The following is a 27,113-nucleotide window of genomic DNA, read 5'->3' as shown; positions in this document are numbered from 1 at the left end:
AGAGGGGAGCTGAGCTGCAGCACTACTCTTGTGGATTCAGCAGCCTGGGGAAATGCATCAGAGATTTCCCAACGGAGCCAACCTCTTTTAGAGAGCAAGGCTCCCTTCTCAGACTTGCAGGAGATACTGGAAGGCAGCATCAGCAAAGGCAAGAAGGTGCCCCAAATCCTAAAACAGGTGATACAGAATCACAGAATCCCAACCAGGAAGGAACACATAAGGATCAGAGTCCTGGCTCTGTGCAAGACCACCCAACAATCAGACCTAATTTACCAGCACCAACCTTCCATGCAATGCAGAGCTCTGTCTGCTACCTGCTGAGCAGCAAAGAGTGCAGGATGAGAGGCAAAGGTAGTTTTGTAACATTAATTTTTTTTTTATTAAGAAGACAGATATTTTATAGTACTTTTTTTTCTTTGTAAAAATGGTATACATGAACCGATACAAAATGTGAATGGGAACAGATGGATATGTATTTTTCTTACATTGTAACATCTTCCATGGACACCTTAAAACAGAACTGGCCTAAGGGGAAAAAATAAAAAGGCTGGGTGAATAAAGAACAAGGCTGTTTAGCATCAGTCACACTTCCTTCATTTGTAATTCTCCTTTAAACGTGTTTGTTCTTTCTTCACACTTAAAAATCCTAATGACCTAAAGCTGTACAAAGTAATACTCAACAATACATTTCAAACAGTGCACTGTATACTGAAGAAAAAATACATAAACCAATATACAACTAAAATTCGTAATTTCCTGTTTTTTTTGTTTTTTTTTTTTTTTTAATTATTATTATTATCATTCTGTTTTTTTTCTTTTTCCAATGTGTGGGGCCGAAATTTTTGCAATCTACCTGAGACGGAAAACACCAATCAAAACACATGAACCTGAGACATGTCAACATTTTAAGTCAAAGTTACATCGGTAACACTGCACTACTGTACACTTCCAAAACAAAGATGGGCTGTCCAAAAACAGGATGCCAATTCTGTGACCGACGAGTAAAAAAGCTCCCCCACCCCCCCCCCCGAACTCTACATGCTGAATGCTTCTCACCATGGTGTGGTTTGGCAATGGTGCTGAAGGCTCAGAAAAGAGCTGCGCTCGACAAAATTTGCTCAGGAGGGAAAAAAAAAAAAGCTATTCCTGTGAGTTTCTTCTTCTTGCATTAAGGGAAAAAAACCGACTGCTACGGAACGGACTTGTTTGTTTTCATGCCATCCCATTCCCAACAGATCCTGCGTTACAATGGTTCTGCCAAAAACAATTAAAAACAAAGAAAAAAAAAACCCAACAAACCACACGGAAAGATGACCCCCCTCCCAGCCCCCTAAAAAAAACCCACCTGATTAATGTTACCCTTAAATAAATCAGCATACACGTTCCACATAAAGACAGTAAAAAAAAAAAAAAGTACCTCTCTACATCCAAGGTAATTCACCAAATTCAGGTAGGATTCCCATAGCGCCTTCTCGTTGCGATTTGCTATCTGTCACCGATCTATAATCTACCTAAATTCTCCTTTTTACCTATGGCTTTAATAAGTCAGTTAGCACTGTAATTTTTTAACGCAAATTCCCACTTTTTATCCATCAGATCAAAACAAAATAAAATAAAAGGCAGTTGCACCAGTCCAGCCGCCCCAGGGCTCGGACCTGACACGGTGTGGGACGCAGCGATGGCTTTGGGGTTGGAGACACGTGGGCCATCCCAGTGGGATGAGCACCCAACCCCACACCCACCATGATGCCTTCCAAGCACCACACCAACGGAGGGGGACAGAACCACAGAGCTGCACACTCGCAGCCTTTGGCAATCTGGGAGGGCTTTTCCTGTGCTAGCAAATCGGGGAGAAGCCAGGACAGAGAGCAGTTTGCAACATTATCCGAGCAGAAATCCTGCCCTAAACCCTTTGTGGGGCAGATCCTGCACTCCAGAGCCGCCGGGGGCTGCAGGACACCTGGCTGGGAGCAGAGCCTGGGTGCGGATGGATGCACCGCGGACGGGCAGCACCTTTTCTGAGTTGCGGGCTATTTTCTAGTCTCCATCAATCTAAAGCATTTGGAACACGGGCAGCCACAAACAGGTTCTTGTTTGTTTGTTTATCCAAGCCTTTACGACAATAGAGAAAATGGAATATGAGTACAGCGAATTGCAAACTATGAAATCTAAAATGTGCTGGTTCTCCTCCGATGAAACCGAGTTTTGAACAGAAAACAGTGAAGATAAAAAGAAGGAAAAAACACCTTGAAAGAAACCAACCTATTCCAAGGGGTCCCAGCAGGCAACTCCAGAAACAGAGGACAAAAGGGGAAACAAAGAACCACAGAAACCCGAAGGGAACTAACGCACAAAGCCCCTCTTCTTCCCAGCCTCCTCCCAAACCCAAACAAACAGAAATAAAACAAGGCACAGAATCTTCTGCAAATGACTTCACTAAACTAAACCCAAGCCGGACTTGGCCAAAAAAACAAAACCCAAACGAACTGAGGTGTCGAACAGCAGAGTGTACTTTACGAAGAATATTTTTACACAGCAAATCCCAGACCCTCCCAGTCTCACAGCTCTCCACCCATTTGCGTTTCTCTTTAAAAAAGACACAAGCTGGTTGCAACTTCCAATATCACTGTCTCTTTATCGTTTAAATAGGGCCAGTAACCGTCCACGGTTGGACACCTCATTGAAACCAAGGCTGTTCTAGATGAAGTACTCTTTCTTTTCTTCGGAGTTGTTTTGCCCTCCTTCTGCATTGATGATAGCTGTGTCTGCGTCGGCTGCATCGTCCGCTCCTTTGGCTTCATGAGTGAAATATGTACCTGCAAAGGAATTGTTATGCTGTGTGACATGGCAAGAGCCAGCAACAAAGCCACGAGCAGGATGGGCAATCGACACCATCAAAAAGAAAGAGCCCGAGAGTAAGTCCCAGAGCACCACAAAACCCAGCACATGGACCAGTGGTTTCCACAGTCCCGCCTGAGACAGCCCACCGTGCAACTCCTGTTCGCTTCCAACACTCGGAAGCTTTTCCAAATGCTCTCAGTGAAGCTGGTAAACATAAATCCTTCGGTGCAATCACAGGGGCTGGAGTGGTCACAGCACTGCACGTGGGCTCGGCCTCACAGACCCATCATGTTACAAAAAATCCACCTGGCACATATGCACCACCCCAGGTCAATGAGGTTTTGTAGCCAGACCTCCAAATTTCAGCTCTAACTTGCGTACCGAGCACACTCAGCACACTGGTTGCCTGCCACAGCTTTCCTTGTGTAAAAGAGAAGAGATGCTCTTCTAAAGCACCCAGAGGGCCAAAACACCACGCGGAAGCTGAAGCACGTGCCAAGTCCATTCATTTTCCAGTTGCAGTCTTTGTCTTACCTTTATGTCTCGCAAAATATCGCCCTAAAATGATGAGCAGGCAAAGCATGGCAAATACAACCACGGCCACGACACCACCGACGACTGCATGGTCCACGCTCCTTATTGCCCCTTCCTCACCTGCACGAGAATCTGTTGAGATTAGAAGAGCAGTAAGAATTGGGGACTTACTACGAGACAACGTGAAGGTTTTGGTTGCAGCCGCCCTCCGGTTTGGAAAAGCCACCCTTCTGCTTTCCAAAGGAGAAGGGATAAAGCGTGGAGCTATCCAGACAGATGAGTTCAGGGTGAACTGATCTGGCCGATACCTCGCCAGGTGCCTCCCGCTACAAGCAGCAGCACTACCACTACTGGTGGGCAGCTGGGACAGGGAAAGGAGGAGAAGAGATGTGGAATCATCGGTGGGCACGAGGTTTTGGAGGCTCCCCTAGGATACTCCCCAAACTCCAGTCTTCCTTACGGGCAGAGGGCACAGCAAGTAGCGGTACAATATGGCAATGTGAATCGTTAGCTCTGGAGAGACATCATTAACAAGTGCCCCGGTGAAAACACTTTAACATCAGCCCAAAAAGAAACAATCAACCGAGCTCTGTAAATGCATCTACAGCCATCATCTCCCCAAATAAGAACTCAAAATTACATAATTAAGCATGACCTTTTCTGTTCATTACAGCTCACGACGTCCGGAGACACAAAACTCTTAATCCCGACTATAAAAACCTCTTCAAAAGCAGATAGTGAGCAATAATTGTGCATCGCCTCCAACTGCTTTATTTTATTTATTTAACTCCTCACCATGCAATTAGTTTTCTTTTATAAGCATCTCTCCCTTAGGATGCCATCACCGGGAGAGGAATGACTTATTTGGCTGAGGAACAACTCCAAAATGAACCCGGAATGAGCTATGGCCATGTAAAATGAATGTATAGCAGTGTAAACAATTTTAATTTAAGAACGCAGCTACATCAACCCTCGCTGCAATTCTAATGGCAACTGAGATTTATAACGTAGTAAAAAACAATTATTCTCCCGTTGATTAATACATTAACATTTTGGAATAGAAGCTAAACCATTGTCTCTCTTTTTTTTTTTTATTGAGTCAAGCGCGACACCTCCATTAAAATGATTTACTGGCCATACCTTACAATTTAAGCACAGCAGCAACAGAAACGGTAAAAATCTTTTAACTTTACATGATTTGTGAAGTCATATGTGAAGGATTTACCATTTAGATCTTTCACTACAAGAAGCACATGGCCTATAAATCTGCCCTGCGTGCAGCTGCCCAGGCACCTAAGAGAAATGCATTTTACCAGGAAGACTGAGAGTGCAAATTCAAGTCAATTTTTAAGAAAGATTTATCCCGGTCTCTCTCCAAAGAACAGAGCAAATCTCTGAAGCCTCCACCTCTAATAATATTTGAAGTTTATCGATCAAGCGTACAGATCCGTGACAGCTAAAGGTAATGGTGCTCTTTTGAGCTGAAACCTGATACAATGCTCTCAAGCAGGAGCCCAGGATTTACGCTCTCTATCGATATTTCCAATTCTGTTCTAAGATGAAGCACTAAGGGATGCAAGTAAATAACTCGTGACTGGGAGCGCTGTACAGCACGCTTTAATTAAAACAATTTAAGAAAAAACCTTGGAGTATTTCTTCAACTTTTCGAAGCAGCAGCTTTGGCACTCGCAATGGTTTGATGCTGCCAGGCTCTGGTGCACGCTGGGGGATAAAACAAAGAACAGCCCACAGCAGAATGAAGGGAGAACCCCCTTCCAGGAACTCGCCTAATGAGCTCAACTCAACGGGACAAAAAAGACACCGCTGTAAACCTTACGGCTTTTGTTTCCACACAACCCAAAGCCGGGTCACTTAGCAGTGGGAGGAGCAAGCCAGGATGCATGTTAAAGCCTGGTGTTCAGCAAAGTGAACATGTGCCACGGGCCAGTTACTGCACAGGAATTCACCATCAGAATAAAAATGAGACCCAGAGAACCCAAATGCAAAAATTCTCCCTTACACTGTAATGCCAAAGTGCACTCAGAGGATAAAACTTAATTGTGAAACCGCCCAGAATACACTTCATTGGTGGAAAAGCCCTATGCACAGCTCTGTGAGAATTAACACATCTTGAACTGTCAGCAGCTCCACGTCCAAGGGGAAGTGCTGCCTTTGAGGTCAATGCTTCCCAGCTTTCTGGTGAAGGCAAATAACAATAAGCATTTAGGAACGTGGTGCACGTCCTGGAGCCCCGACTGAAGGATTTCTACTTGCTGTGGCAAGCTGCCAGAACAAACCGCCTCTAAAAAAGGACATTTTTTCTTCCTTTTTTTTTTTTTTTTTTTTTAAATCATCTTCAGTAGGAACAAACTGTGTCGTGAGCAATTCCCAGCATTTGCTGCTTTGGCAAGAAGCAGGATATCCCTGCTCGCTGATGGGAATGATGCCCGGGGTGGTGCAGCACCATGCCAAGCAGACCACCCCGCTGGGGCAGGGATGCTGCTGCAACAGCAACCAGGTAAAACCAGAGCCTGGGCTGTGCTGGGGCCACTGCAGCTTCAGACAATAATCACTGTGTCAGATACATGGCTAAATACCTACTTCATCAAGGTTAGCTCTGAAGGATGTACCCAACCCCACAGTGGCTGCAAACCATGCGATACCCAACCGTGCAGCCGCCGATGGTGCACTTCTGACTTTAAAGATATATTAATATTTACATATTAATTACCCAAGGAATGGCTCTTGGTGTCTAATTGCGAATGTGCTGGACAAAACAGGCAGGAGCTCTGTTTAAAAATAAATGCATCGCATTTAGAAGCACTACAACCCCTGCACTTACTGGAATTAACTCCTCTTCCTGTCCTTCCTACGTTGCATCGATTTGCTCTCTGAAGGAACCACTTGCAAATTAAAATAGCACAAAAATCAGATTTTTCAAAGCGGAAGCCCTCTCGCCAAATTGTTTCTCCTTTTTAAATAGGGAAGAAGGCACAAGGCAGTAGAAAGTCATCAGTCTGCATCTTCTAGGGCTCACAGGGGTTCCTACTGCCTTTACTTTGGGGTGCTACCCAGCAGAAATAATCCCAGGTTGCAGATTATTTCCTATTGAATGAGCATCAGTAATGGATGCCACTCATTATTTCCTCGGTAACAAAGTGTTGAGACTTCGGAGTGGGGAATCATTCCCCAAATTTGTGCCAAGAAAGACAAACTTGACCTTAAAAACCAGAATCTGCTTTAAAATGCTGTCTCCGATTCACAAAAGCTATTCCCGCTTCATATCTATGATTAAAAAAAGAAATCACAACTTTATTACTGAAGAGGGAACAGACGAGATGGCAGGAACTGACAAAATGCCACATTATTTGCTAATCCTAATATGTTATTCTTCCTTAAGATTTGCTTTTCTCAGCACCAATTCAATTATAGATGCTACAAATCCTTCTGACATTTAATTCCCTCTTGTCAGAGAGTAGTAAATGTATACATGCAGAGCTTTCCCATTAAGATGTTAATATATATTGGAGCACGCTGGCCTTTAAATCCAATAGTCAGAATGTTTCTACGATGGCTTTGTTTTCTGTTTTGCTTGTGTTTTCTTAGGGTGGAAGGGGGGAGGGATGCAGGGAGGGATGGAAGGAGTCAGCACAGAGACACTGCTGCATGTTGGGGACAACATGCACAACTATTCTGCTACTCCACAGCTACGTTGCACCTCAGCTGGACCCCGTTTAAGAGGGTGGTGCTTTGATGTGATCCAAATAGGGCGGATTATATCAAAGCACCTTAAAGGAAAACTGCAGTGATAATGGCACCGTCTGCTTACCGTAAGTCAATATATGCAGGGAAAAAAAATCAATTTTTTTGTTTTAAACTACTGCGTTGAGAAGAGGACGATTGTGCCCTGCCATATTTTTACCTGATGTAGCACCGAACTTCTCAGCGTGAGATGCAGCACAATATACAGCAGCAGAGAGCACTGCAGCCCCATTTAAAATTGCGGCCGATAAACTTTGGCAGCTTTTAAACGAGGTTTTGTTCATTATTTTAACCAAGCTCCACTTTAATTGACAACAATAAATGACAGCGCTCCCAACGAGAGTCCTGAAGTTTTCCTTTAAACAGAAAGTGTGATTTGTTCAGACACTACACAGAGAAAGACATTTTGTGACTGGTTCCTACTCCACTCCATACTAACTCCCTTAGCATTAAATACACAGAGTCCTAAGCAAGCATCCAGCACTTGGCAGCACACCCATGCTGCTCTGCTCACTTTTCTCCTGGCTTGAGGACAAACCCATGCAGGTGGCAAAACTGACACTCATCAGCCCCATTATCTGAGCATGGAAAGTGACTCAGGTAACGAGGAACCCATAGGAGACACTGATGTTGATTATCTCCCATATGAATATTCTCAGCTGAGATCCCTATTTTAAGCCAGACGAATCTTCGTTATGTGACTTACGATTAGTAGGATTTTTTATTATTATTATTTTTTAAGTAAGTGTTAATAATAATCTCAAATTCTCTTAGCATTTTTGCAGTAGTAATTGCTTAAAAATAGATCACTTAGTGCAGCCTCGGGAGCATGGAAAAAAAAAAGCTGGCAGATTTTAATAGCAATATCCTCATAATGTGGGTCAAGCTCTTACAGCAAGGTTTAGCTTACGGAAAGCTTTTCTCCTCCCAGCTACTCAATGAATAGGCTCCAATCAATTCTGGTTTTAATGAGGCTTTGAGATATGCATATTTATATATACACACATATACGCATATATGAATGTATACGCCAGCTCTTCTTTTTAAGTGATAGCATCTCAAGATTAAAAGAAAGGACCAGATTGGACCTGACTGACTTTACTAGCTGGTTTTTAATTACATATCAATCACATCTGAGTTAAAAGCTTCAGAGCTATTAGGAACAAATCATTTTATTTAGCTGAAAAACTCCAGAGCGACTTCACGCCAGTCCTCACTTTCTGGTACTGCTTTTACCTTGAGCAGCATGGCTCACTGTTTTACCTCACGTGCTCCAGCACTGCTTTTGATTAAGGCTCCATTTCTTTAAATACCAGGGACATGAAATAACCAAAGCTTTAGGAGATATTACCCGTCATGGAATCACAAAGGCTGGAAAAGATTTGTAAGGTCATCCGGTCCAACCATCCACCTACCGCCACTATTGCCACACGTCCCCCAGTACTGCACCTATCCCTTCCTTAAACACCTCTGGGGACAGTGACTCCACCACTTCCTCAGCCAATTCTGGCTGAGTTCTGATCTACAGCCCCACTCTGTGACATCTGAACAGCTCTGAACTTTTTTCTGCAGCCATTTGTGCTATTAAAGCAGAAAACGGATGGAGTTCTTTTCACAAGCACGTAGCACAGATAGGAATTCTGGCATATTTAGACTTATTCCTGCACTCACACAAAAAAATTCTCTTTTATTTCTTGGTGAAAATTAATTTCAAGCTGTGGACACTGGAGAACATGGGTTTAATTTGTGCGCACACACGTATGTGTATACACAGCAGCTCCACTGACAGCTACCCTGCTTCCCAGATGCAATAAATGCATCGTGATAGGGAAGAGTTCCCAACTCATCAATCTTTTTTTCCTCTTCTTAAAGTTTTGCCTACTATGCAGTTAAAACACCAAAATGATGCAAGTCTCCATACTTCCCTCATGGTCATGAGTTAGGTGCAACGACTTTACCTCGCTGGATGAACCAACTATTCCCCTTTCCTAAGAGGTCAGAAACCAGGTTGGTGCTGACATTTTCCCACTGGCTGCTCTTTTGACAAATTGCTGGTGAATCCTTTTGGAGAACCACGTTTTTGACATCAAGGAACATCACTAAAACGTGGGGCAGCCGTTGGGGTGTCGGTGGGCAGAGCAGGGAGAACAGGGTGTCTTCAGTTCAGAACCACTGGAAAATAATCATCAGTGCTCATCTACCAGCTGGGAGATAGTAATCACTGCCTGCACAGCAGGATGAGCAATAATATTATTCATTGCTATAGTCCAGCATTAAGTGTGCTGCTCCTACCCCTACTCTAATTTATTGATGGACTGTTAAAGAGTAGTGTCAACCTGTTCGTCGTATTGTAATTGAATTTGGTCTAATTTAAGCTGGAGAAATTCAAGGAGTTCATCCTTCTTCAATCAATAAGCTTCTCTTCAGTGACCCATTTTAAGCTCGCTTCATAAAAAAGAATGCATTTTGTTTTAATAAATTTAATCACTATGACAGCTGCTCAATGTTTATTGGTTGTTTCTTCAGACTTCCCTCCGCTAGAAAATGGAGCGACACTTACAATCAATAGTAATTGATTAATCAGCAACCCCTTGAACAAAGGTGCTAATCAGGTTTTGATTAGTTAATCAAACCAGATGTAAAGGCTACACGGGTCTTTCTTGATTGTTCAGTGTTTTACAAGATGTGTATCAACACTGCTGAGACAAACAAGAAGACCATAATGCACCTGAGGGGCCCGAAAATACAGATGTACGGAATTAGATTAACTGGATTACTGCAATCATCACACACAGCAGCATATATATTTATGTGCGTGCGTACGTATATACACACACCAATACAAAGCAGTTTGGACTCGTCACTCACAGCACTGCAGGAATTGTCTCTGTAACACTACAGGGCTGAAAAAACGCTGCAGTAGAATCAGAAGTCAATCTGTGCTGCGGAAGTGTGAGACAAACGCCTCTGTCCCGTACATCCTACGTTAGGAGCACAGCTCTGAGAGGCACAGACACACACAAGTGAACGCGGCACTGGGAACTAGCTACCTGGATGCAAGGCAATAGATGCATTACTTATTTGTACAGTTGGCAGAGCCTCCGTTGAAGCATTTAGCAGGACGCCAGTACCTGAAACGAACAGCACACTGAGCAAACACTGCAGCGGGAGCAGCACATTCAGTTTATACCACATTTCAACAGCCTGGCAGGCTGAGCACGCACCTCTGCGGGATGGGCTTCGGCTCAGCACTCACCTGTGCTGCCCTCTGAGCTGCAGCCACCAATCCAAAACGGGATCCTATGTCAGTTTCTCGGGAATCTGGGCATGAGTTATGTGATGGAAGGCAGAGACTTGGTCAGAGCAGCGAGCAGTGCTGGGCTGCCGCTCTGTTTTCCAGTAATATTGGTATGTTTGACTTGGGAGAGCCATCCTTTGGTTGTACACAAATAACTTAAGATTGCAACGAGCAAAAAAAACACCCAAGTTCTTGGGGGAAAAAAACCATCAGCAGTCAAAATTGATGCTCCAAAATGGGTGTCTGTTAGTGCACAAAGGTGCTCGCTCACCTGCTTGCTGCTCGCACTGCGTTGTGAAAAGCCCATGGGAAATACGGACTTAAATTTCAAATTGACAAAAAGAACAAAAATATGGAGCGTATCAGCAGTCAGCACATCCACAGCTCTCTGAGAAAAGTGGATGTGTCACTGCAAAGTGAGTGCATGAGTGAATGAGGGCACAGGGAGGGTACGGCGGAGACAAGCAGCGCAGACCCAACTTGTGCTGCAGCCAAAGGGAGGCAGTGCTGCTAGCAGACACCCATTTTGAGGAATTCCTCTGTTGATTTAATTCCCATCCTTCTGTTTGTTCACCAAAATATGTGTTTTCTTTAAGGAAAAAAAAAAAAAAAAAGAAAAAAAGAAAAAATAAAGAAAAAAAAAAAAGAGTATCAGAGCAAAACAGTTATTTTCCACCCACACAGTGATATTTAACAGACACCTAGTGCTTCTTACCTATGAGATCTGGCCCAGGCCTGCAATAATAATTATTAGTATTGCTCAGGTGTTAGAATACATATCGAGTTAATCAATCATTTCTAACCTCTTGGCCAAAGCATCCTTATAGTGGCTTACAGGAAGAGAAGCTGTTAGTTTCATTGAAGAAAAGCATTTTATGGAAAAAGACTGAGGTCTCAGGGCTTTGGTACCCAGCGTTAGGTTTTTAAACTGCAGAACAACACAGTGGTGGACCAAAGCCAACCGGTGCACCTCATGGTAGAGACCTGCTGGGATGGGGACCAGGCACCGGTGCTTTCCGTGCTCCACCGCTTTCCAGAGGAGAGCCTGCCAAACCACGGAGATCAGAGGTTCAGACTGTGCTACGGTGCTCATTTTGCATATACCCATTGCCCCAGGTCACCCACTGAGTATGCTTTTGCTTATTCATTAAGAATTTGCAAGGATCAACCATAAAGATGCATCCATGCAGCTTTCAGTTGCCTGTGGGTTAAAAAAAAAAAAAAAGGTTTGAATTGTTGGCTTTGTCTTTGCTGATGAAACCAGGACCTCCTCTTGATTCCCAATCTGACACTCCCCTTCCAAGAAATGAGCGGGCAGCCTCTATTTAGTGCCGGCTGCACTTTGCAAAGACAGTTTCACACATTACAGCAGAGTTGAGTGTTTTCCAAACATTAAATTCCAACTCAACAGGCCTCCAAATTAGCATTCGAAAAGCTCCTGCATGCCACAGAGGGCAGCGGGCCTGGCAGCCAGCCCGAAAGGTGACCCCGTCTTCCTCCCATCCCCTTTTCACTCCCTTCACAAAATGGTGCCAATGCCAAAAAATAGGGAGGGAAAACCCAACAGACAGCAGCGTGCTTCTGATCTGTGGGACTCCGTGTGCCATTAATTGCTACACCACAGCGACTATACAATGCAAAATGGCCAAGACGCAGAAATCAACGTGGAACCGGTATCTAGCGTAGAACAGCAGTGCTTTACCTAGTGCTAGCCCTTACCTGAGAGATCCCCATAGTCCAGCTCCTCTGCGGAATTTGGCAACTGAGTAAAGCCTTACAAGCAAAAACAAACTCATTTTTCTTTGTATTCCTCAAGTGACAATAAACAACACACTTAAGAACCGAGGGTGAATTTCTCGGGGAGGGGAAACAAATGAGTCAATCACTTGCCATCTTCTGCTGGTCTGAGCAGAGTAAGTAACTTGTATTTCGGGATTCCAATCATTTACTTTATTACTGACAGACTGGCAGAAACATTCCTCAGTCTACACTGTTAACACATGGAACATGGAGGTGAACCAAAGTCACTCATTCATAACAGCATGCAGAAACCCCCAGACTCAGCCTTTGACTCATCAAATAGGGACAATTTCCCAATTAATTCTGGTTTGATTTGGGTTACGTAAACGTTTTGATGTCAATTTTTCTTCCAATTTTCCACTGAAATTCAGTGGGTTTGGGCAACGTTGACAAGTATGGAAATTTATGAATTCAAGAATATCGTGGAGCACATTTCAAAACTGAAAGGCATCGTAGATGCAGACTGCAGGCTGTACCTTCTGTTTAAAAAAAAAAAAAAAGGACAAAAATATTTTAGTCTCCCAGTTTTAATGCATTTCTGGGGGAAAAAAAAAGCACCTATCCTCAAAGCTGATCAAGACAAACTCTTGTGACCACAAACTATCAGCACCGGAACAATTCCAGCATGAGCTGACCAAACCCTGATGCGTTTGGTGAGACTGAACACAGCAGAAGGAGGGTGAGCTCTCAACAACCACTGGGTGCCTTGACATGTGCTCCGTACTCACCCACGTTCTGCCAAATGGGTCCAGTGAACGCTAATGGGTGCTGCTTTGAGTTCTGGTTTTACTTGTGGTATGGGATAACCTTGTTCAAGAGCAAGGCAGATGCCTCATGGAGCCTCAATACGCTCCTGGAAAATGCTGGAGGAAGTTATTTGTGCTTCCAGGGGCTTTGGAGCCTGGAGGAGCAGCAATCCTCCATCCCCATCTCTTTCTTACACGTGGGAGAGGAGTGAGCAACAGTGGCTCAAGATGGATTTTTGCAGGGCAAAGGCTTCCTTGTAAAAAACAAAGGTGTTAATACTGTACACTCAATGTGAACACTTGTGCCCTGTTGGAAAGCTACAAGCAATACGTATAGCTCATTAAAAAAGACATCCTTCTTTAGCAATAGAGTTTAAAGTATATCATCTTGAAGCTATAGCCTGAATGATCTTCTAAAGAGGGAAGCCGCTCAGATTAATGGCAAGAAATTCGGTTTTGCAACACTGCTGAATTCCAGGGAGCCACCTGTTTTTACTGTAATCTATAAAAATAATCAGAGTGGAGCACAGAAGCACTGGACATGCAAACCTGTGCTCTGAGCAAGAGCCATTCAGCTCTTCTGCCTTCAGAACTGCTCCTGTGTATTCTTCCCTTTCGCTTACAGGGAACTACGTTTCCTCTGTAATGGAAAAACAAGGGCAATGTTCCATTTTTAATGAAGCAAAAGAAGATGTAAAACATTTGGCAGTTCGGTTTCTACCTGCCACCAAACGGTATGAGAACGCTCCATGGGGGATTTCAGACCTGTGGTAAATCACTTCTTGATTTTCCTCCTTAAAACTTTCACATCCACGATTAAAGTCCTTTATTTCCTCTTCTGATCAGGACGCACTTGGCGTCCGCTGCAGCTTCTTTTAGACAGACTTTCCTGATGAAGAACACATCTGAAAAAGGTGCAACCTGAGAGCTGGGTTGTATCTCCTGCAGCCTGGTGCAGGCATCAGGCCAATTAAATGGACATTTTTTTGGCAAGCTTATTGAGAACGCAATGCTTTGTCCTTCTTCACGGGGTACCTCTGATTTTTAAGCAAAATGTAAGTTCTCCTTTGTATCAAACTGTAAATAACCAATTCCAGATTCTGTTTCATGTGGAGAATTTTACGAGACTGAAGAGGAATCTTAACATGCGCGTGGATCTTTGTGATGTTTTATTCAATTGCCCCAAGGATTAGGTCTGTATTTAGAAACCTATTTACTCTCAGTTGCACTTTTAAGTAGGGCATTTTTAAAAAGGAAGGCAAAAAAAGGGGGTTGGACAGCCAGAGCTGCTCGATAACGCTCACGCAGAAAGCACTGGGGCTTTATTTTTTCCTTGTATGCTGTTTAATTTGGCAAGATGTGCAAACTGAGGAGAGCTCTGGCACGGCTGAGCTTTTGGCTGCAGCTTCAGACAAGCCAAACTCATTTCAGAGACTGAGCACAACTGGAAAAAGCAACAAGAGCTTAACACAGCAGTGTTAAATATTCCCATTCAAAACCTTGCTAAGACCAAAAATTCATATGGGCCTTCAGGGAAGTATTTTCATCTCAGAAAACAATTTATCTGCTTTGTTTTGGACAATGTGTTTTCTTGCCACTCCTCACTCACATCCGGGATCTTCTCACAATGCTACCCTACACTCCAGATTTCGTGCTCTGCCTGCTTCAGGAAAGACCTTTTTTCACCCTATCTTCTCATTAATTAGTTTCTGCAGACGTTCTGCAGAACGTCTTTCACATGCTCTGGGTGCAGCACACACAGGTGCCCCAGTACCTGCCATGCACACAGGGAGCACAGCTCACTGCAATGGGCATTGGCTGCATTCTTCAAAAATCACAAAGAAGTTCATTAAAGCTCTTTGCCTATAATAGGATGGGGTCAAAACTCGAGGGGAAAAAATGCAAAGTGTGTTACTTTTGCTGTAGCAAAAGAACATGGTGTACGAGGTCATGGCTGTTTATAGGCACTCTACTGGTACAGGAGGCAAAAAGAGAGCTGGGGAATCTTACACAAAAGAGGGCAGCAACCTCAGAGGGCTGAGCTCCACAGCCTGCAAAGGAGGAATCACGTCTGGGAAGCAGCAAATCTGCATTAGGACCTTTGGAGGGGAGCGGGACAGGAGGGAAGAAAGGGAATGTGTTAAAAAAAAAAAAGAAAAAAAAGAACAAAAAACCAACAATAACTGATTTTCCAAATTCAGGGCTGGCAGACTTCCAGAGCTACTGCCACACCAATGCCTGCCCTCGATTTGCCTGCATGTAGGCTGGGAGCTGCGAATTCGTGGTGCGCCGGTGCGTCAGCCCACTGGCACCCTGACACATGAAGTGCAAAAGAGAAGGGAAGGAGGGTTTACGCTCAGTAACCCCATGTAGTGCAGTGCAGCAGAAGCACAAGCCTTCCTGCCGGCCATGACCATGCTGTTATTGGAGTTCTGGCAATGAACAGTGCAGAGAAAGGAGAAAGTGCATCAGAAAATTTACAGTTAAGCTCTCATTTTCAAACAGAAGAAGAGTTAACAATGTTCGTGCTTTTAAGTCACTCATGCATTGCTGCTGTTAACTCCATTCCATCAGAGAACAGGAATGGCAGGGGTTTTGCTACCGCTTTCACATGCATACACATACAGGACTCCTTTTCCCCCCAGTCCTCTAGGATACACTCCAAAAAATGAAACGACTCAAAATTCCTTTCCCAGATTGAAGTATTGTGCTGGTTCCATACTACCCTTCCATTTCATTTTCTTTTCTATCAATCTTTCTGGGTTTGGTTGTTTACTTTTTTTTTTGTTGTTGTTGTTGTTGATTTTTTCTTCCCCCAATTCATTTGAAATCGTTTTTGGAGAAAATCCATTTGGCTTTAGTTCATGCCCATGCATTTCTAGTCATTCACATACATGCTCACTCCGATTGGACATTGGTAAGAACAAATGGCCAACGTACATAAACACCTGGTATACCCATACACACTCCAGCAACACAAGCTTGGAAAGAAATCCCAGAGTCTTCGCAGGAAAAGAACCCAAGAGGGCAAAGGCAGTGAAGTTTAGTACAAAACAGGTTAGATTTTTAAGGCAGGAAAGTTTGCCAGAGCTAACTTGCTTCGGGTTGCTTGTCATTTCAGTCGTCAGTCTCATACAGAAGCAGTCCTCCCTCGTAGAGGTTATTTGAAGAAGGGCTCTGACCTTCTTCAAATAAAAAGCATTATTTGTATGGCTATGACAAGTAAGAGACGAAAGCCACCAGGATTTGTGCTTAAGAACCACGTGGGCACTCTGGTGGGGAGCACTTTGCTCTGGCAGCCCCTGCCCCACACCAGGTCTGTGCTCAGTGCATGGCGATGGCCAAAAGCTGATGGCAAAACCCACTGCACAGCCCCAAGGGCAGAAGAGTCAATGAAGTAACATTCACCGAGTGCTTACGTACACCAGCCACCATTAATTTCTACAGTTGTGGAAAACAGTCCCACCTACACGAAAAGTGCTAAATGGTTAACCTGTGTTTTCCTGCAATTTTATTCATATTTTATCATCGATTACCAAGAACTACCAAGTTCTTTTTTTAAGCTGTTACTTAATTAAACCATACTCATTGTCTTTTTCAATGCCTCCAAAAGCCTTGAAGGCTTTTCCCCTAGGGTAACGATGGGGTGATTAACGTTTTGCCTTCATCTGACTTTCATAGGCCTTAGGGTAGCACGTGATGAGATGTCACTTGAGACTCCTATTACCTTGCTATGACTTCCACGGCTGTAGCTACAAACTCATGATGTCGAACCCCAACATTAAAAACAACTGGGAGATCAGCAACATACAGAAAACAGAAGCAAGCTTGAATGCTTTCGTTTTTTACATAAAGTGGAAAAATGCATCCATGTAGGCAAGCTATTTGGAACAAAAACTGCTTTTCCCTCAATTTGATGTGGGGCACCACTATGATTACTACTTAGACTCAGCTCTACTCAGTCCTCCATCCACAAAATATTGCCCAAGATGTGTCTTGCTGGAAGGAGGCAAGAAGATAAAGTTGTTCAGCACCACAGACTTTTGGCTTCCACCATTTCACGTCAGCAACAGAAACAGTCGATTTGCGAACGATAAGAAAACAGCAAACACAAATATGGTTCAGTCAATTAAAATCGTCAGAGGTTTTGATTCTTCAGCTGAAAAGCGAGTTTGTGCCAAAAAACTGTATGCTCAACTTTCAGTCTGAAGTGACTGTTTAGGCTTACTTTGAAAATGTAGGAAGCTAAGGAAGCTGTCAAGCTGTTAGCTAGACTTCCCTGAGCAGATGAGAAGGGTTAGTTTGCTAGACTGCTATGCTGATAAGAAAGTGTTGCTATTTGTTTGTAAAATTTCCTTCTGCAGTGTAATAACAAAAACTTCCCTCCTGATCTCTGAGGTGAGGGGCTCAGCTGCCGAGCACCCGCAGAACTTCAAGCATGGTGCTCAGCTTGGGTGCAGCTCCTGGAGGCCGTTTCGTATGGACTTGAAATAGAAGAAAAACGCCGAAAATTTCACGCATGGCTTAAAAAAATAATTTCAGTTCCTATTTTCTCAAGCCAGGTTTCATTTTAGAGTCCAGAACGATGACCTCAGTAATCAAGAGTACTGAAAAAGGTCACTTGCTCCCTCTGTGCTCCTCTTTCACGTGTGTCATTTCTACTGCATTTGGGAATCAGTGCTGGCCTGGAACCGTTATGAAACTCACAACTGAAATGACAAGACTAGACAGACTTTCAAGCTTTAAAAACGATGAGATATTTATGAGATCAGTTCACTTGAAACGTGGTTTTCCCTTGAAGACTGCATTTTCTTTTTTTTTTTTTCTTTTTCCTTCCCCTTCCCAGGCTTGTCTTGCCACTCAGCAGTGCTGAGAAATAAGATAAACAGGAATGTGATACCAACCGTGAACTGCTGGTTCTGTCGTCGCCGTTGTGTCTACACACGGGAACAGAGGATTGGAGGAAGGGAAGAAACAGGAGGAACAGCATGCAAAAAAAGGGAAAATGGAAAAAATGGAACAGATAATATATGAGCAAGCTTTCAAAGAACATTGCGTGACAAGCAATAATAAAATGAAAGGCAAAAAGCATTTGAAGTGAGTTGCACTGTTTAGAAGACATGCCTCGAGTTCAAAAGCTATGAGCCTGAGGAAAACAGTAAATTTGTCTTATTTTTTTTTTTCCTGGACCTTGCCAGAACAATTACTGGTGGTTGCAAAGTCAGGGGAACATGAGATGGGGAGAACACCAACACCAACTCTTCTGTTGGTAAGTACCAAAACAGAAGCTCAGGAGCAGCACACAGAGTTAACACTTGGAATACAGATTATATGCATTCAAACGTTGCCTGCCCCAAAATCCCCCCTCCAGCCTCCAAGTCTGGGCACCCAGTGGGGGCAGAGAATGTTTCAGTTTCTTCTCCTCCTTCACTCAACGCAGGGCACTTCCAAGCATCCTAAAAACCCCTGAGTCCAGGCCATATTTACAGCTGGCAAACAAAAAGAATCTCATAGCACACTACACGTGTACATGGCCTCTTTGCATTGGATCAGATGCAGCACCCTTTCAGTGCAAAGCATGCTGTCCTGGAATGCAGGTAGATAGCACCCATTCCTATACTGTGAAACACATTCTGGAGTTGACTTTAACTGGGCCACAACCTGCAATGATCACTTTTACTGTGGTTAAGAGATGATTATGCTATAATATATTTAAGATTTTTGGTGGTTGTTAGTCTGAAGCTTACTTTACTCCACTGACATTGCAAGTCATGGGAAATGTCTTGGAAGTGCTACCTTGCCCACTGGGTTTCATCCCTTCATAGGTGTTTGAAATGTACAATTTTAGAGACTGACCCAAATTGAGAAGATCTTCTAGAGAACTCCATCCTGACAGTGCCCTGTGTTATTTCAGATACCACTGGGTCTAAATCACATTTCAGTCACGTTATCTGGAGTCCTGGCTTACTTAGTTACCTTGTAACTCAGTTTTCATCTAGTCCTACACATTCTCCTCTTCTCTGATGGAACGTACACAGACAGACCTGTTGGCTGCTTGTTTTAAAGGGATGATTCTTCAGGACATAACCAGAACCTTGCAAATACCTACCAAGCCAACAGTAAAACCCAGATGTGGTCATCCACAGCAAAGATGGGGCTTCACAGGACTCCACTTGGTTTGATGCAGGCAACGTTTAAATGAACAAAATCATGTAGAGAAGCACTCTACCACGTGTGTTTCTGAGAACTAGCCTGGAACTTCAGTTTTGTACCAACAATAGGCAATTCACATCGGCATTTCCCCTAATTAACATGCTGTCTGGAGAACCCTGGGAAGGGCAGCCTTCCTGCACATTCAGAAGCAGCAGTGGAAAAATGAGGACTCGTTCCTTTTTTAACTTAGCTGAGGACAGCCCTAGTCTGGTTTTCTGAAGCACCAGTGAGGACAAGAGTCATACAAGGTATACACAATGCTCACAGATACAAGGTCTACATGCTTTAATTATCAGAGCAAAACAAATAAACCCTGCACAATTTAACAAACTACACCAAGATTTGCATAACAGATTATCAAGCTGTCATTAGCCTGTTTCCACTGCCAACATAGACTGTTCTCATCTTGGCAATCAAATCTAACACACACTTAAATATGCTAGCACTTGTTCTCCTGCTGGGAACTCTGGTGGAGGCTGCAAGGGAAGCCTTCCAAAGCACAGATGAGAACAAGAGTGGGATTCTTCCTTGTTTTCGAGTTGCAATCCCCAAATAATGCCTCATTTTAACCAAGCAAATGGTGAAGGGGAAAATGGTGGTGAAGGTGAAGGGGGAAGTTGCGTTTAGAAAGGATTATAAAACTGAGTATTAATTCCTGAGATAGCATCTTGGCATCTACAAATAGTCTCAATTTACTGTCTTCCTGAAACAAAAAGGTTACGTCAGTTTTTACACTTAATAGAAAATCTGCTGAAAGCAAACTTGTGTTCACGTGCTGGAAGAGATATTAGTCAAGAAGGAGTGCAAAGTGGACAGTGCATCTCGCTTCCCCATCTGGGGACAGAGACCAACAGGTTACAAAAAATAAAGTTCTCAAGCAGTTGTAAGTGCGAACAAATATCCAAGTCAAACAAGATGTTGGCTGCAGCTGGAATGACAAAGTTATGATTAGCAAATGGTTTGGATGATTGCAATAGGGAACACAGACCAGATAAAGTTTAGCATGAGTTGTCTGATGTCCATTTCAATCCCAGAGTCTTCTTTAAGAAGGACTGCACATACACAGTGCTCCAAAGGAATAATCTCACGTTAAAACAAAGCAAATACCCCCCAACACACACACGCTACTACAGGGGTTGCATTGCAAAGGAGAGAAAAATTGTCATTGTTGCTTTGGTATGAAATTAATGAATACACACAAATCTGTGCGTGCGCCAAGCTCCACCGCTGCTCTGCCTTATGTGAGAAGGAACATTCCAGACCCTGCAGTGCTGCTGCTAAGACAGCCTGAATTTTAAGACAGATAGGCTAACCTGAGACCAGCTTTTTCAAATTCAAGTTACGTGCCATTCACCGTTACTTCATTTTCAAGAATAGCCATCTTTATGTGCCAGACCAGACATACAGACCTCTGCAGATCAGACTTCTGCCCCACACCGTGGATAAAAAAACCATCTCCCCTCTCCTCCTCTGACATGGAGTGACAACAACGTATGCGGTGCGATTCTGACTTTGCTGAGCTTTAGCAAAGCCAGCCCCGAACTGACAGGTGTGAACTGCACAAAGGTGATGCTTATCATTTCAAATGAGCTGGTGCTGCACGAGGGCTGCTTTACAAGACGTGGCAAAGCAAAGCAGAGAGGATGAAGAAAAGCAGAGAGACAAAGAGGCTCCATCCACTTAGGCACTTTTCACCTTAAGGTAAAGATGACACGGACAAGGCTTCTTTTCCTGATTTCTACCAGGAAGACTCAACAAAATTTGCTGTACGAAGAGTAAAAACAACAGAACGGTCCTTTAAAGTCTGCCTGTACAGAAATTCATTAGAGGACTGAATCATAATTACACAGGTAACCCAAGAAAGGAACTGTGGGCCTCCGCAAAGCTCTGCGTTTCTCTTCTTAATGACCTCTTTTTAGTATTGGCACTAAGAACAGATTCCACCATGGCCAGACCCTGAGTGAATGAAGACAGTAACATACATTGTGCTGTGATACGGATGGAGTCATCTGCCAAATAAGAACACTCAAGCATGATCCAACTTTTAGGCACTCATCACTTTGTTAAGGGCTGTGCAGCCACACACACACACACATAGAGATGCACACATTCATAAAATTACTGCAGGAAGGCATCTGGGCAACGTTTAGTTGAGTTATGAGCTCCACTGTTATGCCTTCTCATTTTTTCAAATGGATTCTCTCCAACTTACAACTGTTCACTGAGTGTGACGGACTGGACCCTTTCAACCAGCCCATAATTAGTCCACAGCCTCCAACACAATGAGGGAAATTAAAATCCTCGCAGCAAAATTGAATTCACAAAACTTGAAGGCTTGCTTTCTTCCGTGAGAACCGTAGTGCTACAGCCTAAAGCACACTGCTATTGCAAAGAGCATCACAGCAGCACCGACCCAAAGTAATGGCAGAATGCACCTTTCATACAGAACTCTTATTAAAAATCTTCAAGAGGCATTAATAATTACAGGGACCCATTCAATGCAGTGCTTTTTAAATTGATTCCTTAACCAAATGCAGGCTGAGCACCCACTTGCAGAGCGCTCATCCTTTCTGATTTTCTATGCTGTTTCACATTGAGTGACCAGGATTTTTTCACATTCCCGTTTTCACAGCAGTATCACAAGATTCCTGCTTCATTTCAAAGCTTTAAGGCAAGTAAAAACAAACAAACCTATGCAAACCTTCCGAATGATTGCCAACCCCTGTTAAATGCCATATTGTAGTAACAGCCATATTGTAGTTCAGTCACACTGCGGGACGGTGAGAGGCAAAAGAAGCCCCAGATCATCCCCCAGTGTGCAAACCCACAGCGATCCTTCCCATCTCCAACACTCCTCTGAAGGATGGATGAAAACCTACTTTGTGGTACGATCCTATATGAAGAGCCTCTGTAAAGCAATTTCAGCTTGTGCTGAAAGCATTTGTGCACGGGCATGTTGCAATGCACCCCAGAGACAGTTTGATTTGCAGACCAGATGTTTCACAAAAATAATCACAATCTGTATGGAAGCTGTGTGTGACAAGAACAAAAATACTCCTAAATTAGTGCTGCAGCTCAGACTACGCCTCTGCACGTCTTCCATCGAGATCTACAAGGGTTTGGTTCTTATTTCAATCCCTGAATGCAGCGTAAGGGAAAACCACACCTAGACATCATTTTGGGGGAAGGCCAACACCGGTTCTTTGGGAACTGCAAGTGCCTGTGTGCAGATTGCTGCAGCCACACATAGGCTGTGCAAACACCTCCACCAAGAACCAAGACAAGCAACCATACCTGATGAGGAATCAAGCCTGAGAAGTGTGTGGGTACTTCGGGAATCCCCACGTCGCCTCTTCACCTTCCACCAACCCACTGCAAGGTAACTGGTGCAAAGAATGACTTCTTGCATTCTTCCCACCCGCCCTCTTTTTGGATTGCTGTTGGAATAAATCCTACCCAGCAGCTTTTCTTCCACGCAGCCAACGATAATCAGAAAAAAAAAAAACCCAAACAAACAACTTCTGCTGAGGATTAAATCGGCCTGTTCCACATTTTAGGGCGGTTTTGTGCACGCGACCGCATGGTGTGAAAACGCATCGCGCCGTTTCCCTCTCAATATTTTCAGATATCTACACATTATTATTTCTTAGGTCACTGAAATGGGACAAAACCACCTGTTCTGCATGGATCATACAGAGCTGGCATCTCCAGAGCTCTTGCCCAGGAGGGACAAAGCAACCTCTGCCCTCATTCACAGCCATAGGGCAGTGCATGGCCCCTCAGGGAGAAGGGAGAGCTCAGCCAGCCCCTTTACTGCACATCCTAAGGGATTTTGTTTTAACATGTTTTTTTAAACTGCACTATGGACATGTAATAATTGTGAAACCTGCCAGCTTGGCACTGCTGCAAGGTGGACAGCCGGGGTTTTGCAGCAGCAGCAGCACCCAGTGCAAGGCTTGAAACAGTGGTGACGTGCGTGTGTTGCACCTCCAGGTCTCTAGTGAAACATTTGCCAAGACACCTGCAAGATCTATGTGCAGACAAAGTGTGACAAATGCACATTTGTATGTACAGGTAATTCTGTAGATCCTGGGCTATGGAGGTGTGTGCTAAGCAAGTCCAGAAGGCAGCAAAACAATGCTGGAAATAGCAAGCTGAAGCACTCCATTTTACGTTCTGCCCAAAGATGAGGGCTTTGCTATTATTAAGAACCTTTATCTCCCAGGAAACAACAGCTGTCCAATACCAGCATTTCAAGTAACGTCTGTAGGGCTAATTCAAATTATGCGGTTTGCTCTGCTGTATCATATTGTACATCTTAATGAACAAAGCCACAAGGACAATTTGGACTGATAAAAAAAAAGGGCCTGCCAGCGATAACAGCTGAAACACCAAAGGATGGTCAGAATATCAATGCAGTTGGAGGATATACTAAAAAGATCAAACTGTCACACAAGAAATCTTTTCAAGCACCTACACTGAAGCAAAGCAACAGTGGCAGAGGAAAAGCTTTAAAGGTCGTGCTGTTTTGGAAACTTCACCACTGTTCTGCTTTCCTTTCTCCTGGAAAAAAGAAGTATGTTAGCTTTGCAAAGTTTAGCTGTGATCTTCCCCCAAAACCTCCACGCTGTAAAACCACTTTATCAGCTCAGCATGCCTTTGTAGGTCAAGTCTACAGCAGTGCTGAGATGGGATTTTGATTTGTCCAGCAGGAGCAGCTGCTAAATGGACCCTGTGCTCTACACAGGGACCTCAGGGGGCTGGGGAGGGATTCTGGGCACAGCAGGGAGCTCACTGAACCCCAGGGCTGGGGAATAACGACCACATTACACCACATACCTACATACTGCATTACCTGTCCTCTCCTATTTGCTGTATCTGCTGCTCCGGCTCGTATTTGCTGAGCAGTGTCTATCATCACTCAAAGATAAACTCTTTGAGGCAGAATTGCATTTCCCTGTCATGTCTGAACACAGCTCGACTAGAAATACTGTATGTAAGCAAGTACAAAAGATGCCTGTCGTTGGAAGCTGCTCAAAATGAGTAACTTACCATGCATGCGGAGTAGCAAATGCAGCCCTTTGAGATTGTTCTGTTAGATAGCTTCAGCAGGGAAAAATGAACCCAGAACAGGTTATCTCCAATAACTCAAAAGGATAACTCCATGAAAACGTTCTATGGGCAGCTCGCCTACAAACACGAGCTTTGGATGCAGAAAGGCCTCTCTTCTTCCACCCCCTGCCTCCCTCTTTTCCGTTTTGATTAGACCAAAAAACTCTTTGTACTCTGTGGTTTCAGGGGACACAGGCTAGGCCAGAAATATACCAGAAATAAGGGGAAAATGGTGAAAAAGAACAGATTGGAAATCCTCCTCTCCCTAAGGAAATGCTGCCAGCTTGGCTGGAAGACTGCTTGCACCTATTGCCTGCAGGTGGAAACCAGACACGTTCCTTCCTGCTAACAAAGCCATTATGCCACAGCAGACGAATCTTTCGACATTTTGGTGATGATGGGAATTAAGTTATCAATTGTCTCTTGTGCTTTAAAAAGTGTTTCAACACTGCTATGCTATGTAATTCTAAAGATTATGTTAATTTGACCTGATTTATTTTTTTTTTCCCCAAAAAAATCATTGTTCAAATGCAGAAAGTTCATTTCCGTGGTTTCCTACTGCCTGGTTCTGGACTAAGGAAGAGGCAGAAGTCTGGGATCACTTACTTTCCCGGGGTGCACACACAGACATGCCACCTGGTTAACACACATACAGAAAACATACATATGCACGTTTATGCACAAAGAAGTGAGGCCAAACCTTAGCTCTTCTTTGTGAGAAAAGCAACCCATGTGGGCAGAACACGCGAAGATCCACATCAGGAAGGTTCTACGTCAGAAATAATACAGAAATCTCTCTTATCAGTTTCATCAAGAAACGTGTAGATGTGGTACTAAGGGATATGGTTAGTGGGAAATATTGGTGGTAGGTGGATGGTTGGGCTGGATGATCTCAGGGGTCCTTTCCAAGCTTGGGGATTCTATGATTCTTGTTAGGAAGAACTGTTGGTATCAGTGGACTATATTGCATTTTTGTTACATTTCTAGCATCCTGAGCATAGAATCATAGAATCTTTTGAGTTGGAAGGGACTTAAAAGGTCATCTACTCCAACTCCCCTGCAATGGACAGGGACATGGACAGTAGCTCAAAAACCAGTACAGAAAGGCATCAAAGAGGCAATGGAAACCTGTCTGGGTTTTGTAAGTAGGAGGACAGCAAACTGGTACATTCTCCAGCATTGAAAATAAAGATGTGAGCAAAGCATAGGGCAGTCGTGCTCCTGACACCACAGCACTTCCACAGTTCTGCTTGCGAAGGAAATGAAGCACTGGCAGCCAATGAGCCCTAGCACACACCGCAGCACTGCTCCATTGAGTCACACTTCCTTACAGCACAACAACCTCAGAAGAAGTAGTGCTGAGTGGGTTTGGGGAAATTGTTCTGGTGGAAAGTAACCCAGGAGGAACAGTTGGGAAATGTCACATCCGAAGGCCCTCGCTTCCTGAAAGACCGTGGTTAACATGGAGCCAATTCTTTTTGGGAACCAGAACCCACGCTGCTAAGCTCGACAGGGTTAGAGAGGCTTCAGCCTCCGTGGAGGCACATGTCCAGGTTGTCTGATGGCTGGGAGATGTGAGGTGATGACAACTCACCCCCCAGCACAGGGGAGTATCATGCTGGCAGCTCCTCAAGGGCTGAGGGAATCCTCACATGTCTGAAGAAGGACCGCGAGGTCAGTTTATGTTAGGAGGGCTAAGGTTTGAATGCTGGATGAGAAACATTAGATGGGGAAGCAGGCTAGAGAAGAAAGAGTGAGAATTATTCAAAGAGAAAACGGAATTTCCTCACATTTTAAGGCAGTGATTACAGCAGAAGAGCAAGCAACAACACTGCTGTTTATTATTAACAACCACTGCTACGGAGTTTGAAATTGCAGGCGAGGTTGGCATGCACTGTTACAGTCCTCAGGTGATCCCTGAAATGACAGGCTGACTGTAATTCAGTTCCAGGGAAAAGGACAATGGTTAATATTAGCAGGCACTGACATAAACATAATGGGGTCAATCAAGCATCAGGACAGATTCTTCCTTTTAGCCTTCTATAATTCACAAATTACTGCAAAACAAAAGAAAACTGAATGCATGTTGGTTTGCACTGAGACACACTGGACCAAGTTTTCTCTGCAAAGGGCTTTTAGGGAGACTTTGAAATAATAAAGTTTGAAGCCTACTCTGAAACAAAAATTGGTTAAGAGATTAAAAACAGAGAACTGAAATAAAGTGACTACATCATAAAATGGGGAAGCGTCCTCAAGCATCCGAACCTTGGGTGCTGGAGTTTGGGATTATTAATAACCACCTGGAAAGAGGAAGACAGAAAATGGCAAAGTCCAGACAACACAATGACATATGAAAGACAGCGCACAGACAGCGCGTATTAAGGCACATTGGAAGACTTGCTTGTCCATGCTAGTGGAGCCTGATTTGGTTGTAAAAACCTCAGGAAGGAAAAAAAGCCACAAGATGCCCTGAACAGCACTGTTAGAGTCAAAGTCATCAAAGCAGATAAATGCGAAGGTATTTACAAAGGGTTTACAGCAACAATAAACGTTACGCCATTCGCTACTCAACGGCCCATTCTCACCTTCTGCTTGTCACTTCTACCTCAAGAAACAAATAAATAAAAAAGCAAAAGCAAAAGCAGCAGTTGAAATAGAAAACATCAGGGAAAACAAAAATGGCGATGCGAATGAATGCAGCAAAATAAAAAAGGGCTTTGGTTATGGGTGGAGAGAATCGGGTCTAGTGAGGAAGAATGATGGATGTGTGTAAAATAGAGGGGTTTGGTGATCAGCTGGTTGGTTTT

At 43.8% G+C, this 27,113-nt stretch overlaps 1 protein-coding gene across 6 annotated transcripts in view; it reads right to left on the bottom strand.

Annotated features, from left to right (window-relative positions):
• Positions 1–352: 352 nt before the first annotated feature.
• Positions 353–27,113, bottom strand: part of CADM1 (cell adhesion molecule 1) — a 158,448-nt gene continuing 131,687 nt past the window's right edge. For 2 of the 6 annotated variants that reach the window (XM_052697461.1, XM_052697460.1), the window contains 2 exons: positions 3,376–3,507; positions 353–2,816 (listed from right to left, as the gene is read on the bottom strand). In XM_052697461.1, coding sequence (XP_052553421.1) covers positions 2,698–2,816; positions 3,376–3,507 — 251 coding nt within the window. In that variant the 3' untranslated portion in view covers positions 353–2,697. Of the gene's footprint in view, positions 2,817–3,375; positions 3,508–10,187; positions 10,269–12,154; positions 12,209–17,885; positions 17,919–27,113 lie in introns of all 6 variants that reach the window. The other 4 variants (XM_052697456.1, XM_052697457.1, XM_052697458.1 and 1 more) reach the window with 4 other exon arrangements.

Source organism: Tympanuchus pallidicinctus, unplaced genomic scaffold (assembly GCF_026119805.1).
Source record: "Tympanuchus pallidicinctus isolate F22 unplaced genomic scaffold, pur_lepc_1.0 scaffold30, whole genome shotgun sequence".
In the NCBI taxonomy this organism is placed as follows: Eukaryota; Metazoa; Chordata; class Aves; order Galliformes; family Phasianidae; genus Tympanuchus; species Tympanuchus pallidicinctus.
The sequence above is the reverse complement of the archived record's forward strand: the minus strand, read 5'-3'. Positions and strand labels throughout refer to the sequence as shown.